Source organism: Esox lucius, chromosome 11 (genome assembly GCF_011004845.1).
Source record: "Esox lucius isolate fEsoLuc1 chromosome 11, fEsoLuc1.pri, whole genome shotgun sequence".
Taxonomy (NCBI): Eukaryota; Metazoa; Chordata; class Actinopteri; order Esociformes; family Esocidae; genus Esox; species Esox lucius.
Window position 1 is genome coordinate 35,421,770 of NC_047579.1, and position 13,534 is coordinate 35,435,303.

General features: G+C 46.5%; 1 protein-coding gene across 7 annotated transcripts in view; it reads right to left on the minus strand.

The window, feature by feature from the left end:
• Nucleotides 1-556: 556 nt before the first annotated feature.
• Nucleotides 557-13,534, minus strand: part of bptf (bromodomain PHD finger transcription factor) — a 29,183-nt gene continuing 16,205 nt past the window's right edge. For 2 of the 7 annotated variants that reach the window (XM_029123185.2, XM_029123180.2), the window contains 18 exons: nt 13,081-13,205; nt 12,861-12,989; nt 12,462-12,612; nt 12,048-12,171; nt 11,590-11,833; nt 10,952-11,122; nt 9,888-10,030; nt 9,608-9,737; nt 7,615-7,838; nt 7,271-7,508; nt 5,946-7,161; nt 5,584-5,809; nt 4,815-5,089; nt 4,538-4,726; nt 4,247-4,439; nt 3,243-3,327; nt 2,880-3,066; nt 557-1,467 (listed from right to left, as the gene is read on the minus strand). In XM_029123185.2, coding sequence (XP_028979018.2) covers nt 1,431-1,467; nt 2,880-3,066; nt 3,243-3,327; nt 4,247-4,439; nt 4,538-4,726; nt 4,815-5,089; nt 5,584-5,809; nt 5,946-7,161; nt 7,271-7,508; nt 7,615-7,838; nt 9,608-9,737; nt 9,888-10,030; nt 10,952-11,122; nt 11,590-11,833; nt 12,048-12,171; nt 12,462-12,612; nt 12,861-12,989; nt 13,081-13,205 — 4,087 coding nt within the window. In that variant the 3' untranslated portion in view covers nt 557-1,430. Of the gene's footprint in view, nt 1,468-1,864; nt 2,491-2,879; nt 3,067-3,242; nt 3,328-4,246; nt 4,440-4,537; nt 4,727-4,814; nt 5,090-5,583; nt 5,810-5,945; nt 7,162-7,270; nt 7,509-7,614; nt 7,839-9,607; nt 9,738-9,887; nt 10,031-10,951; nt 11,123-11,589; nt 11,834-12,047; nt 12,172-12,461; nt 12,613-12,860; nt 12,990-13,080; nt 13,206-13,534 lie in introns of those variants that run through there. The other 5 variants (XM_029123183.2, XM_029123181.2, XM_029123182.2 and 2 more) reach the window with 5 other exon arrangements.

A 13,534-nucleotide genomic window follows, 5' to 3' on the forward strand; every position in this document is an offset into this window, starting at 1 on the left:
CAAAGTTTGCTGTCATCAAAGCAAAGGGTGTTTGATGAATTTGAAATGCAACTGTAGTTTTACTTAAACACTCAGTAACTACACAATTTCATGTGTCTTCAATATTTATTCTACAATGTGCAAAATAGTAAAAATAAAGCAATCCCCTTGAATGATTAGGGGTCCAAACTTTTGATGTAAATACAAGAGTTGGATCAGCTTAGAAATGTGGGTGAATGGAAAATAAATTGAAATTAACCACCAAGCAGTGGTAAACAGTCCATAAAAGATAAGCCTAACTGAGAATCAAGAATTAAAACCCTAAGAATATCTTGAGACATCCCATTCTTCTCAATCATATCCATTATCTATATCAACTTCTTCAAACAGTATTTGTGCTTCCCAATCCTTGTCTGCATGCAATGGACACTGAACAATGCAACTCCCGACTGAGCTCAATTGCCTAGTCAAACTGATATACTGTAAAAATGTGTAGCTATTTTATCTATAAATAAAAATTGTAAGTGCATTTAAAAGGAAAACTTGTTCATTGTATTTCATAAAACAATGCAGACCCTTTAAATAGTGGAAGAGTTCAGTCTTCTCCATTTATTATGTTTCATATACATCAATATTTATTTAGCTGTAATACAAAAAAAAGAAAAAAGAAAACAATTCAAAATTTGACAAGTTTTACAAACAGGGCAGGATACCGTCTAATAAACATTGTGTTATTATCCTTCTCAGGGTGTTATTACTGTTGGGTAATTTATACCAAATACTTTACTCCTTTCAGCACAGCTCGACTGAAACTCAAACGGTTGGTTTCCAAATAACAGGTAGGTCCAACTTAAGCAGATCAATCCCAACGAGATCAATCTTTCACACCACCTCCAAAAAAGTGATTGAGGGGAGAAAACACACTGTGCAATCTGATACGCTGAGTGCAACTCGGCTCAAATTGCTTCAACGTTCAAACAGGCATCATAAATGCTTTTTGTTGAGCATGGCCATGGAAGTATAAGAGCTTTTCTTAATTTCTTCAACTCGTGAGAGCATGTGATAAAGAATGAAAACAAACTAAAAAATGACAAAAATTAAACATGAGAGGTCCATAGGAAGTTTTTTCTTCGAGGTAACCTTCGCCAGAAATGCCTTTATTCAAACCCTCCATTTTAACTCCCTGCAAAAATGTCCATGTGGCAGAGCTTGGCGAGCAGCAGCATCACCTGACAGTTCCGTGGGTGTAGCGCTGCTTGTGAAACAAGGAGTCTTCCTTTTTGTTTTGTTTTTGCGGGTGGGGGTTGGAGGGAGGGAGGTTGTAGAGGGGCCAGGAGGGAGAGGATGGTGGTCCCAAAGCACAGGAACCAGGTTCCAGCATAGACTGATTTACTGTTCAGAAATTAACTCAATTCTCATTGAGTGCATTTTTGACAAATATGTGGGGTTTTCTAAGAGGCCGAAGACTGTAGTTTGTTGTTATGAGACCTATAGAATGTGGAAAAGGGGAACAATTGAAAACCCTTTTTACTGAATTTTTTAAAACATACTTACATAAACAAAAACATACAAAACAGTGATACAAACATGGATGCCTTGGGGTCAGAAAGGACAGGCAGCCATGTTGGGGTAATTGGGAATGCCTCATTAAGTCAATTAAATAGTGCTCCATTACTACAGCCTGAGGTATTTTATGCAGCAAGATATGGTGTCCACTACAGTAAAGTGACAGTTTCTTCTTTATAGTCTAAATAAATTCCTTGACCACTGTTAATTTTAACAATAAAATAACCTTCAAAAAAGGATTTAATACCATACAATCAATATATATATATATATATATATATATATATATATATATATATATATATATATATATATATATATATATATATATATATATATTTTACCTCATTAATGATTTAAAACATCCAAATTATAACATTTAACCAGTAGTTCAGCTAGAAATTACCTACAAAACCGGTGCCCTATATTAAAATCAGCTGAAAGAAGGCCACGAGGAAAAGCAAGACAAAACTAAATTTGATAAATATATTATAATAAAATGTACAGCTTCACATGTGGTCCAGATTTTATTCCAATCCAACAGAGAACCTATTCAGTTAACTGAACACTAAAACATTGTTAGCATTTTGGGGTAAAGCATATTCACTCAATTCTAAGTAACAGCTTTCCAGACAAGTAGGTTATCTTGACAATAATCGATATGATTTGAAATCAACAAAATGGACAAAAAGCATATCCCTTGATTACGTAATTGTTGTTTGTCAACATGGCTGCCATTTTGTGATTGTCACTAAAGGCATCTTTGGAAATTTGGTTTATATACTTTTAAGTACGGATTTTTCTCATTTGTGTTGTGTGCTTAATCTTAAATAGTGACACACAATTTCCACTGTCTATGAAACAGCAAGTTCCATGATTCATTACTAGAGACCCCAGCATCCAGCTCAGACTCCAGCTATAACGTCAGACATATGACATCACAATCTGCAAGAAAGAGAGAATGAGTGGTATAAATCAAATGCATGCAGTACAGATGAAACAGACAAATGCAAAGTGATCTGCATGGCAAAGAGAGTGCTGGAACACACTAATAAAGCTCTATTGACAACTAAGGCAACAAGAGGATGCCGGAACTTGTAGGCTTTGACCACCAGTAGGTCTGAGGGTGGAGCCACAGCCAAGGTCAGGCTACTGCAGTGCATTCTAATGCAACACAACATGCTCAGAGACTGTAAGAAGCCAACTAGCGTGGCACAAATGCATAGCACGATAAAGAAAATATAAAATGGAGACAAGTGGAGAATGGGGTGGGTATTTTCTAATGATAGACCTTATGACAGGAGCTTTGAGAGTAATGACAGCTTGAGACCTACCTGCTAGCTTTGAAACCTTTGAGCTTCTGTACAAAGAATGATTCCAGAACTTCTGCACACTGAAAGAAGGGCGAATCGCTGGGATTGTAGTAGCGGCAGTTGTCAAATATTTTGGTCATATCTGCCACGAACTCTGTGAGCTTATTGTAATAGCGTTTCTGTAATCGGTCTTCCATTGTGGCGAGGTCTGGGGGTAAGACAGAAGGTTGATCAAAGTCAATTCATTGTTTTTAAACCATCAAAAAAATGTGCTATGATCACATTGTGTCTACTATCTACAGTAACACATTCAGAATTATTATATTCTCAAAAAATATTAAAATCATAGCAAGAGTCAAAGATATTACAGGGATCTGTTCTTACCCATTGGTTCCTTAATAACCCCATAATAATCAGGAGCATCATTGGGATCTACCGGTTCCAGAAACGGCCACGCCATTTTGTGAGCCTGTTAATTAACAGAAAAATCGATATTCACCAGATGATGAGATTTAGTTAAGCTGGGAAGTTGCCGTACTCTTGTGGTTTTTAAAAGTGTGCATCAAGTCATTGTCAGCCCTGCCAAACTCCATATAAAACTGCAAAGGAAGACCCTACTGAGGTGAGATTCATTTATGAATCATGCATGACCATAAATCTGTATTCAACATGTGTGATTACTTCGACAGTGTGAGATTTATCAACAGGAACATTTGCTTGAGTGTTCGTAAATTTACGCTATGACCAAGTGGTGAAATAGCAAAAACGGCTTGTCAAAACTAGCCTAGTATGAAAAAAATACCTTTTTAAAACATGAATTAAATTGTGAGAATAAATAATGTTAAGAATATTACCTTTCTATAATAAATTCATGCAATATTTCATAACAGGCTTACTGCAGAAAACCATATTATTTACAATCGTTATCACATTTAGTGCATTTGTTATGATAATAATCATTGTTGGTTCATGAGTTCGTTCATTATTGCCTGTGTAAAACCAGTATTAAAATACAACAGATTGAGATGATGTCACATGCTTCATTTCAGAGTGAATAAAAAAAACGAATGGGGCATTTTTGCAGACTGGCTTGCCAGATACTGTTTATGTAAGTTTAAGTTTTTTAGAAAGGGGAACAAAGAGAATGCACGCTATTCCAGTGCACATCCTAATACTACTCACCCTTAGGCTTTTGTTATCTCACCCAGGATGAGCTAATAACTAGTATTTATGAATGATGACCTCCAATCGGTATACATATGAGGCTTGCAGGATGGTTTGATAAATGGCAGTTTCTGCGTACAAACATTACGAGTTCAATATGTAAGTAACATTTTAGGCTAATGTGTAGGTCAAACACTGATGAATGCGGCCCCGGCCATGTATACCTGTAAGGAGCGCAGGATTCTTCTTAAGCCCTCGTAGTCCTTGTCAGTGAGCGGCGTGAGGACCGTCATGGCGTCCTCTGTGGACTGGCACTGTGGGCACATGTACTCATCTATGTGGGTGGCCTCGCTCTGCAGGATGCCCACACAGCGCCCGTGATACCAGTTCTGGCAGCGGTCGCAGCCAATGTAAAACCTGAGAGACAGGACACGGGAAGTACAGGTCAGGGCGGTTTGGACCAATGGCATCATCCCACTCAAGCTATTAACCTTGTCAGTATAATGCGGTCATACTGCGCTTCATCGTATGGCGTCCGGCAGATGCAGTACAGCTCCTCCGTGGCGCCCTCCGAATCCTGCGAGTCCTGGCCCCGCTTGCAGCCGTTGCAGACATAGTCGTCCATCTTCTTGGCCTCCTTCTCTGTGATGCCCACACATGCACCGTGGAACCAGTTGGAACACAAGTCACACCCAATGTAGAACCTGAAACCACGTGGACTGGTTACGTTTCAGGCTGCAGTTTCAACTCAGCATTTCTCTTGCAATGCGATTGGCTGCAGCGGTTTCTTACTTGGACTCGTCGTAGGGCGTTTTGCAGACACAGTAGAGCTTGACTTCCTTTTTGTGATCCTTTGAGGTAGTAGAGATCATTTTCTTCTTCTTGGGCTTGGCGGAAGACAAGTCTCTCTCTTCGTCCCTCTTGCGTTTGTAGGCAGAGGAAGGCAAGGCCACGGTGGGGGAGATGGACGAAGCTGCCTGGGCTGCGGCTGCCGCCGCCTGAGAGGCTGCTGCTTGGGCCTTCTCCTTCTCCTTCCTCAGACGGCTAATGTCCCTCCTCAGCTCCTCCTAAGGGGCAAGGAGAAAGAGAGGTGAGGAAAGAAAAAGATTGGTTCATAGTTGGCAATCAGTGCGTTCTCAATTTCAGGAATGACTGGCCAATGGACACTAGATGTCTTGGTGTATTGTGGCGCCCAGCCTGCAGTGACAGCATGCCGCCGTCAGAGATTCAGGACCAGAAAGGACACCACGGAGGGAATACGGGCAGATGGTGGAACATTCCAGAGATGGCCCGTAGGGCCTGCCCCATCCCTAAACAGCTGCCTTTCACCAGCCCAACAGGTAAACTCTGCACTAAACGGATTATCCACTTATTTCTGTCTGTGCCCTAGAAGACCACCACGCACCAGCCTAACAACCAACTGACAATCCTGAGGGAGCACAACTAGTTAAAAAAGAAAAGGTTTAGTTTTAACTCAGTCTTGTTTTGGAGTTGTTAATAAAATACCCTTGAGCCTCACACCCACCCCTTGACCATGTCCTTATTTTGCCATGGCACTGACCTGAACTTCTAGCTGCAGCTCCTTGTCCAGTAGAGCCCTCTTCTTCAGGATCTCAGCCTTGAGCTGCTCTTTGTGCTTAAAGAGCAGCGCGGAGAGCTTGGAGGCGTTCTGCTTGCTGCGTTTCTGTTCCACGGACTCTTCCTTCTTTCTCTTTTTAGCCGCCTGCTTCTCGTCTTTATCAATCTTGTCCAGGATGAACTTCATCACTTGGTTGCAGACGATCATCCTGGTCAGCATGGGGGATAAAGGAACGGAGGCCTTTTGTTAGACTTACGGAATCATACAAAACACTTCAGTTGTTTTACTTGAGTAATCACACACATTTTATTCTGACTACAACATTTGAACACTGAAAGCCGTACCTCTGGTTTTCTTCCCGCTCTGTCGGCGTCATGGTTCTCCTCTGTTTCAGATGTTCTATCACGGCATTCTGCTTCATCGCCACCTGTTTCTGGATGATGTCTGCGGGGCTGGAGGCCTGCAGGCTCTGCTCTTTCTTTGCCTCCTGCTGCTTCTTTTTCAGCTGCTGCTGCTCTCTGAGCTGCTGGATCCTATGCAGTTGCTCCTGCACGCTGGCTGTCTGGATGGTCACCACATTCTGGATCTGGTGGGCCTGCACCTGACCCCCTGCCTGCTGGATCTGGATGGGCAGCTGCAGCTTGATCTGCTGGGGCACCACCCCGCCCTGCTGGGCCTGGAGCTGGGCCGCCACATGGGACTGGATGGTGCCCAGCACCTGGACCTGCTGCTGAAGCCCCGGCACTGTGATCAGCTGGGGCTGCGGGTGGAGCTGCAGCTGCTGAGGCCTTATCTGAGCCTGGGCCTGGATGGGCCTCACAGTGGCTTTGGAGACGGTGGTGGAGATGGAGAGAGACTTCATATGGACCTGCTGTGGAGAAGTTGGGATCTGGGCCACGTGCTGCATAGGTAAGGTTGGGGGGGACTGGAGGGGGATGTGGACTTGCGTCTGGGGCAGCTGCGTCTGGGGCAGCTGCGTCTGGGGCAGCTGCGTCTGGGGCAGCTGCGTCTGGGGCAGCTGCGTCTGGGGCAGCTGCGTCTGGGGCAGCTGCGTCTGGGGCAGCTGCGTCTGGGGCAGCTGCGTCTGGGGCAGCTGCGTCTGGGGCAGCTGCGTCTGGGGGAGCTGCGTCTGGGGGAGCTGCGTCTGGGGGAGCTGCGTCTGGGGGAGCTGCGTCTGGGGGAGCTGCGTCTGGGGGAGCTGCGTCTGGGGGAGCTGCGTCTGGGGGAGCTGCGTCTGGGGGAGCTGCGTCTGGGGGAGCTGCGTCTGGGGGAGCTGCGTCTGGGGGAGCTGCGTCTGGGGGAGCTGCGTCTGGGGGAGCTGCGTCTGGGGGAGCTGCGTCTGGGGGAGCTGCGTCTGGGGGAGCTGCGTCTGGGGGAGCTGCGTCTGAGGGAGCTGCGTCTGAGGGAGCTGCGTCTGAGGGAGCTGCGTCTGACTTGTGGAGACTGGAGGAGGCGCAGAAGTGAGAGCAGGGGGCTGGACCGGAGTGACAGCTTTTAGAGGAGGCTGGACTGATGCCTGTGCTTGAGGTGCAGGCGTCTGAACCTGAAGCTGAGACAGAGCTGCAAGAGAGAGTCAAACGAGCATTATTAATGTTTTTCAGATTAAATTGATGGTCAAACTCACAAATACAAAGCCTTGTGTAAGATATCTGAAGTTGCTAGTCCTTACCTGGCACTGAAGGTGTGGTGGCAGTGGCTGTGACAGGTGTGACAGAAGCACTAGCTGGGGCCGGTGCAGGTGCCCCGGGGGTGAACAGGAAGCGCTGCATTTGGCCGTTGGGCATAGCGGCCTGCATTAACTGCTGCCCAGGGTTTGGGATGACCGTCACCCCCGGAGGGATGACCTGCAGCTGGCCTGTGGTCTGGCCCTGCCCCTGGATCACCACCGTGAGACCCTGGTTCCCTCCCTGGAAGCCAAACACAGTCCGACACATTGAATACATCCGACATGGGTGCGTCGGCACACGTCACAGTAGGGGGTTACGGTCGTGTAAATGAGATGCAGCTCCTCACCTGTGCCCCTTGAGTTAGCTGGGTGAGTTGGGCCAAGGTGAGTTTAACCTGGCCCTGCTGGGGCCGGGCTCCCTGGGGGGTGGGGGGTGCTGGGGTCTGCCCTGGGGCAGGGGTGCCAGTGCGAGGGGAAGGGGCTGTACCCAGCACCCGCTGGCCTGCGTTGGTCTGCACAGGGCTGGGACCGGACACTGCTGTGGAGACAGGCTGGCCTCGGATGACCTGGCCTAGAGGGCAGGCAGAGACAGTGAGTTAGACACACCTAAAGACCAGAGTCCGGTACTAAACATGAGCACCTTGCACAGCCCCCAAGTCTGTTTGTGTACCTATAAATGAATTCACTCGTACTGATAGTTACGACATGTACAAACAGTTTGCATCTCCAACTATGTGTGAAGGAAGTCCATTCAACTCGGCATCAATCAATCATATTTATTTCATAAGGCCCTTTTTACGTCACCAGTTGACAAAGTGCTAATACAGATACCCAGCCTGAAACCCCACAGCAAAAGCAAGGTCAATTCTCAACACTGCGACTCATCTGTCAGATAAGGTTGCAGAGACTGCAGTAGCATGCGTGGGATTTTCCCAATGTGTGTTGGTGGGTCGTGTGATGTTTTTTCAGAAATTAGGAAATGTTCAGTATTTATGGGACATTTTCATGGAATTCGGGCTATGATCTTTGCTGTATGAATGGCTTGCTAGCTAGATCACAGACATTTTATTAATCTGCAGACATTTTGCATTAATATCACAGTAAATATCTCAAGTCTCCATAATAGACAGAATGAAACTCCATGTTCCAATATCCTTTATGTTGTGATGCAGCACCTGGATTGTGATGTATTTGACACTTAAGTCTATAGGTGTGTGCCCACATTTTTAGCATGCTGTTACTATTTATTTTATGTTGTGATGTTTTGTAAGCTCTAATGGCTGTTCTAAACTGTGTGAATAAATATTCAAAATGCATATACGCTGAATTAGTTTTTCTCAAAATAACTGTTCAGTTATAATATTGATTTAACCGGATGTAATTGACTTAGCACAGAATGACCATTAATAGAAAGCTAAGAAAATCCTATTTTCAATCAAAATGTGGTTTGGGGTCTAAATGACAGACTTTGGTGCAGCAGGCCCTAAACACTGCCAAGCTGCTGCTTGATGCAGTGGTCAGCACAATTACGTTTCTATCCAATGAGAGTTTGATTCCAGGTCAGTCCATCGAGATTAGGCTATACTTTGTTTTAAACTAAATTTGGCTACTTAATCAAAAAAACATTAGTTTATTTATAAAACAACTCTATGAAACACAATAAGATATAAATGTATTTCCACAATAATCTGAATGAGCTTAAATGGTTGCTAGACTACTAAGGAAAACTATCATTGACAATCGGATGCAGTGATGATACACTACGCTACCGCGGTGACATTCATTGTTACACTACGCTACCGCGGTGACATTCATTGTTACACTACGCTACCGCGGTGACATTCATTGTTACACTACGCTACCGCGGTGACATTCATTGTTACACTACGCTACCGCGGTGACATTCATTGTTACACTACGCTACCGCGGTGACATTCATTGTTACACTACGCTACCGCGGTGACATTCATTGTTACACTACGCTACCGCGGTGACATTCATTGTTACACTACGTTACCTTTGTGACGTTCATTGTTACACTACGCTACCGCAGTGACATTCATTGTTACACTACGCTACCGCGGTGACATTCATTGTTACACTACGCTACCGCGGTGACATTCATTGTTACACTACGCTACCGCGGTGACATTCATTGTTACACTACGTTACCTTTGTGATGTTCATTGTTACACTACACTACTCTGGTAATTGTTACAAAAAAATACTCTGAATGTATGATCATTGATAGCGGTTTTGCAGTCCTCAATGTTCATGCTGAGGAGTGATCAGAGCCATGTGGCTACAGGCTGGGAGGGAGACAGCAGAGTAGAAACCTACTGGCTGGAAGAGTACCTTGTTGCACCATCAAGGGGGTTCTGATGATGGTTTTGCCCATGGGGGTACCCTGCTGAAGGGGTGTGCGGATCACCGTCATGCCCGGACGGATCTGGGCTCCAGTGGTGATGACCTGGGATCAAGAAACAACACAATTAAAGGATGCACTTGACTATTCTCCTGTAACTACATTCAATTAAAACTCCATCAATGAAAGAGCAAGGGAGAGCATGGGGGGGACAAGAACAGCGTGAGACAGAGGAGAGATCCGTGGGGTCTGTACCTGCTGAGTGGTGGTGGATGTGGACGTATTGGGTCGGATGTTGATGGTGGCGGTGCGGTTCTGGAATGATGAGTAGGTCCGCTGGTTACCTGGGGTGCTGGATGGAATAATACCCAGGACATTTTGCTGAACTTGCACCATACCTGTAAATGGAGGAGAGTTAAGCAGCATGCACTAATATAACAGGGGCTCAACAGTAGGGCGTTTACAAGAAGTGAAAAAACCTGGTTAAAAGTTCATACTAGGGTGAATCGCATATCCAAATGAACTGCTGGTCAAGTAGAACAAGACCTTTATGAATAGACTGTCTGGGACACAGTCCAACAAAGTAACCTGGAGAACGTTTTAAGGAATCACAGTGATTACTGTGTTTATTAATGTGGTCAGACAAGGAAACTCTTTGGAAACCTCTTCCTGGAGTACTTTTGTATGAACCAGTGGCATGAAACAAAGTGTTTGTGTGAAAGCATTAGTTCTGGTGCCTTTGCCAAATCCTGAATTCACATGTTAGCATCTTCCAAATTTCAGAAGGGAAGATTTGGCCCACAGACATGCTGGTAAGTTTGAATGAGAGATGGTTAATTCTTGAATGAGAGAGGGTTAGGTCTTTACTTGCCATTCCAATCTAATATTTTAACACATACAGACCTAGGACTTAATGGAGGATCTGACCAACAGATTAGACTTTGCGGTTCAAACCAATTAGTTGAGCAGGGGTACCCCTAGCGTGTCACGGTGCTGCGTGGGGGTACCCCTGGCGTGTCACGGTGCTGCGTGGGGGTACCCCTGGCGTGTCACGGTCCTGCGTGGGGGTACCCCTGGCGTGTCACGGTCCTGCGTGGGGGTACCCCTGGCGTGTCACGGTCCTGCGTGGGGGTACCCCTGGCGTGTCATGGTGCTGCGTGGGGGTACGCCTGGCGTTTAAAGCTGCCGAGTGGGGGTATGCCTGGCGTTTAAAGCTGCCGAGTGGGGGTATGCCTGGCGTTTAAAGCTGCCGAGTGGGGGTATGCCTGGCGTGTCACGGTGCCGACTGGGAACCAGACAGTCGGCGAGGCCATTCATACCTCCTTGTGTGGTTGGCATGTTGACCGTGACAATCTTGCTGTTGGCTGGGATGGGTAGCTTGGCGGTGATGACCTGGCCAGCCATGGACACTGGGCTGGTAGCGATCTGGAACGTTTGCCCAGAAGAGGTGACCATGCTGTTGGTCACCGTGGCAACCGAGCCGGTGGAGGCTGCAAGACACACGCAGCCACTCGCAGTCACACCCCGTGTGTAACCACAACAGCCAACGCCTACAGCAGTGGTGTCCACTAAGGGGTTTTACGGAATTTCGCCCCAGAGACGTTGCAAGTGATTTTGGACTGAATAACGGACTGAAACACCACATTCTCTACCAGTAAAAGGTTTTTGGAATCCTTTCCAGACCCACAATTAACAACGTTTCCTTTATAGAGAGTGGACACCACTGGCCATTAAGGCAAGTCAACATAACCAATAAATATCCAAACGACAAAAATGACGTTGTGGCTTTGGCAAACAAAAAAACGCACGACCTAAGACATGAACACGAAAAATCTGTATTTCCACCACTGATCTCAAACCAAATCAAGGATCACATCAATGTCAAACACACAAAGTGGCCAGAGCCATAACGGAGGATGAGGATTTTAGATGAGCAGCTTATAACCCCTAAACTCACCTGGACTGCCCTGGCCCTGCTTGACCCAGGAAGCAAAAGATTGATGGAAGTTCTTGTTCTGCTGGAATGTGACAGGTTTCCCCAGCTTGGTGGCCACGACCAGTTTAGTCCCTGGGGTGACCTGGCTGTTCTGAGACGCTGGGGTACCAAACGCTGAGGTAGAAGGGGTGCTGGTTGGGGTGGAGATGGCAGCGGTGGTTGTGGAGGTGGCGGCCGCACTAGGCTTCTGTTGCTCCAACCGTTTCTACAATGCAAAGGTTCAGATGCTAAAGCCAGGCTAAACCACACAGAAGCAGAATTAATTGGAAGGTGGAGAGAGGAGTAAGAGCACAGAGTGAACATTTGGCACCTGAATGGTACTGCATTTCATGTCGGAAAAAGACACGGTTTTAAAGGACAATGGATTTTTGTAGGGAGGCTTGGTTTCACTAAGGTGGAAACTTGTCTCATCTTCCCACCTGCTGAGCAGCCAATCTCTGCTGCTTTAGCTGAGCCTCCAACTGCGCCTTGACCTCCTCTGCAGTCTTCAGTGTTCTACTAACCTTAACCTGGTCTGCAGCCTGGGCCTTCTCCCTCTCTACCCTGTGGCCGCAAGAACACAGGCCAGTCAGTCACACCCCATACAAACACAAACCAACACAACAGACCTGGGCAGGGATCCAGAAACCTTTCAAAGAACAGGTGTCAAACTCATTCAACTGCAGGTACTCCCCTCACATGGTTGTCTAAACTGAGAGGACCTGCAGACTCGTGGCGTTCCATGTAATCAGTTTGACATCCTGTCTTAAACATTGTAACGGTTGGAAGGTCATGTGATCTTATGCATTGTGGCAGCCATTTCTCCCCACTCTCAGGGCTCAGGCCAGACTTGCCTTTCAGAAAATGCTCTGATCTCCCAAATCTCCAGCTCCTCCTCCGCCACCCACGTCTCTATGACGACGGGCCCAGTCTGCTTGGCCGGCTCAGGCTTCTTTGGCCTCAGAGCACTGGACCGCAGGCCTTTCCTCTGGGGAGTGGGTGTCTCTACTCACAAAGGGAGGATGAGGGACAGAATAAGGGAAATGGGAAAATAACACATAACTCTGCATTTTGACCGTAGTCCATCCATGTCAACTTGTCTATTCTAGGACAGACCGTGAACTTTCTCAAACCACGTGTGTAAGCATGACAGGCAAAGGGCATAGCTTGTACAAAGTTTAGACCCCACCCCGACTTAATGATCCTGACAGCAGGCTCCTAAGAGAACATAAGACGCCGCCTCATCTTGTTACCTTTGGGAGCCTCGGTAACACCGATAGGGCAGATGATCTTCCTGATGCAGTATTCAGAGCGGATGCCGTACGGGCCCACGTCCCGCCGCTTGATTATCTCCGTTGTGGTGATCTCGGTTTCCGAGGATTCTGGGACAGGCGGAGGGGGAGGGTTTGGGTTTTACACGGCATCGGGCAGGCGTGACGGTACAGGTTATAGTATGGATTACTGCGCACTCACCAGTGCGGGTGGTTGCTACTGCAGGGGAGGGCTTAACGGCCATGTCGTCCCACCTCAGACAGGCCCAAAGCAGCCGCAGCATCAGACTAACCCCAGCCAGGGACTTGACCGTCTGGAGACGGTATCTGGGTGGAAGAACTCAGTCAGTCAGAGTGTTAATAAATGCACACGCTTCCCTGTTTTCAGGCCCAGTAGTATTCACTTTCAGGGTAGGAAATTCACTTGTCGCTTCACCCAGCCACTGTGGCTGGTGGAGGCCCAAATTTGACCAGCCACACAACGTTAACCAGACACATTTTCACCTCAAAATAAATGACAGAAAACAAACACATGCATGCCTTTCAAAATCTTCAAATAACGTGTATTGAACACATACTTCAAAGAACAACGATTGTCAGCTGAATGCTGATGAAACAGCGAACAATACATTTGCTCTGTTTGTCACACAATAGCC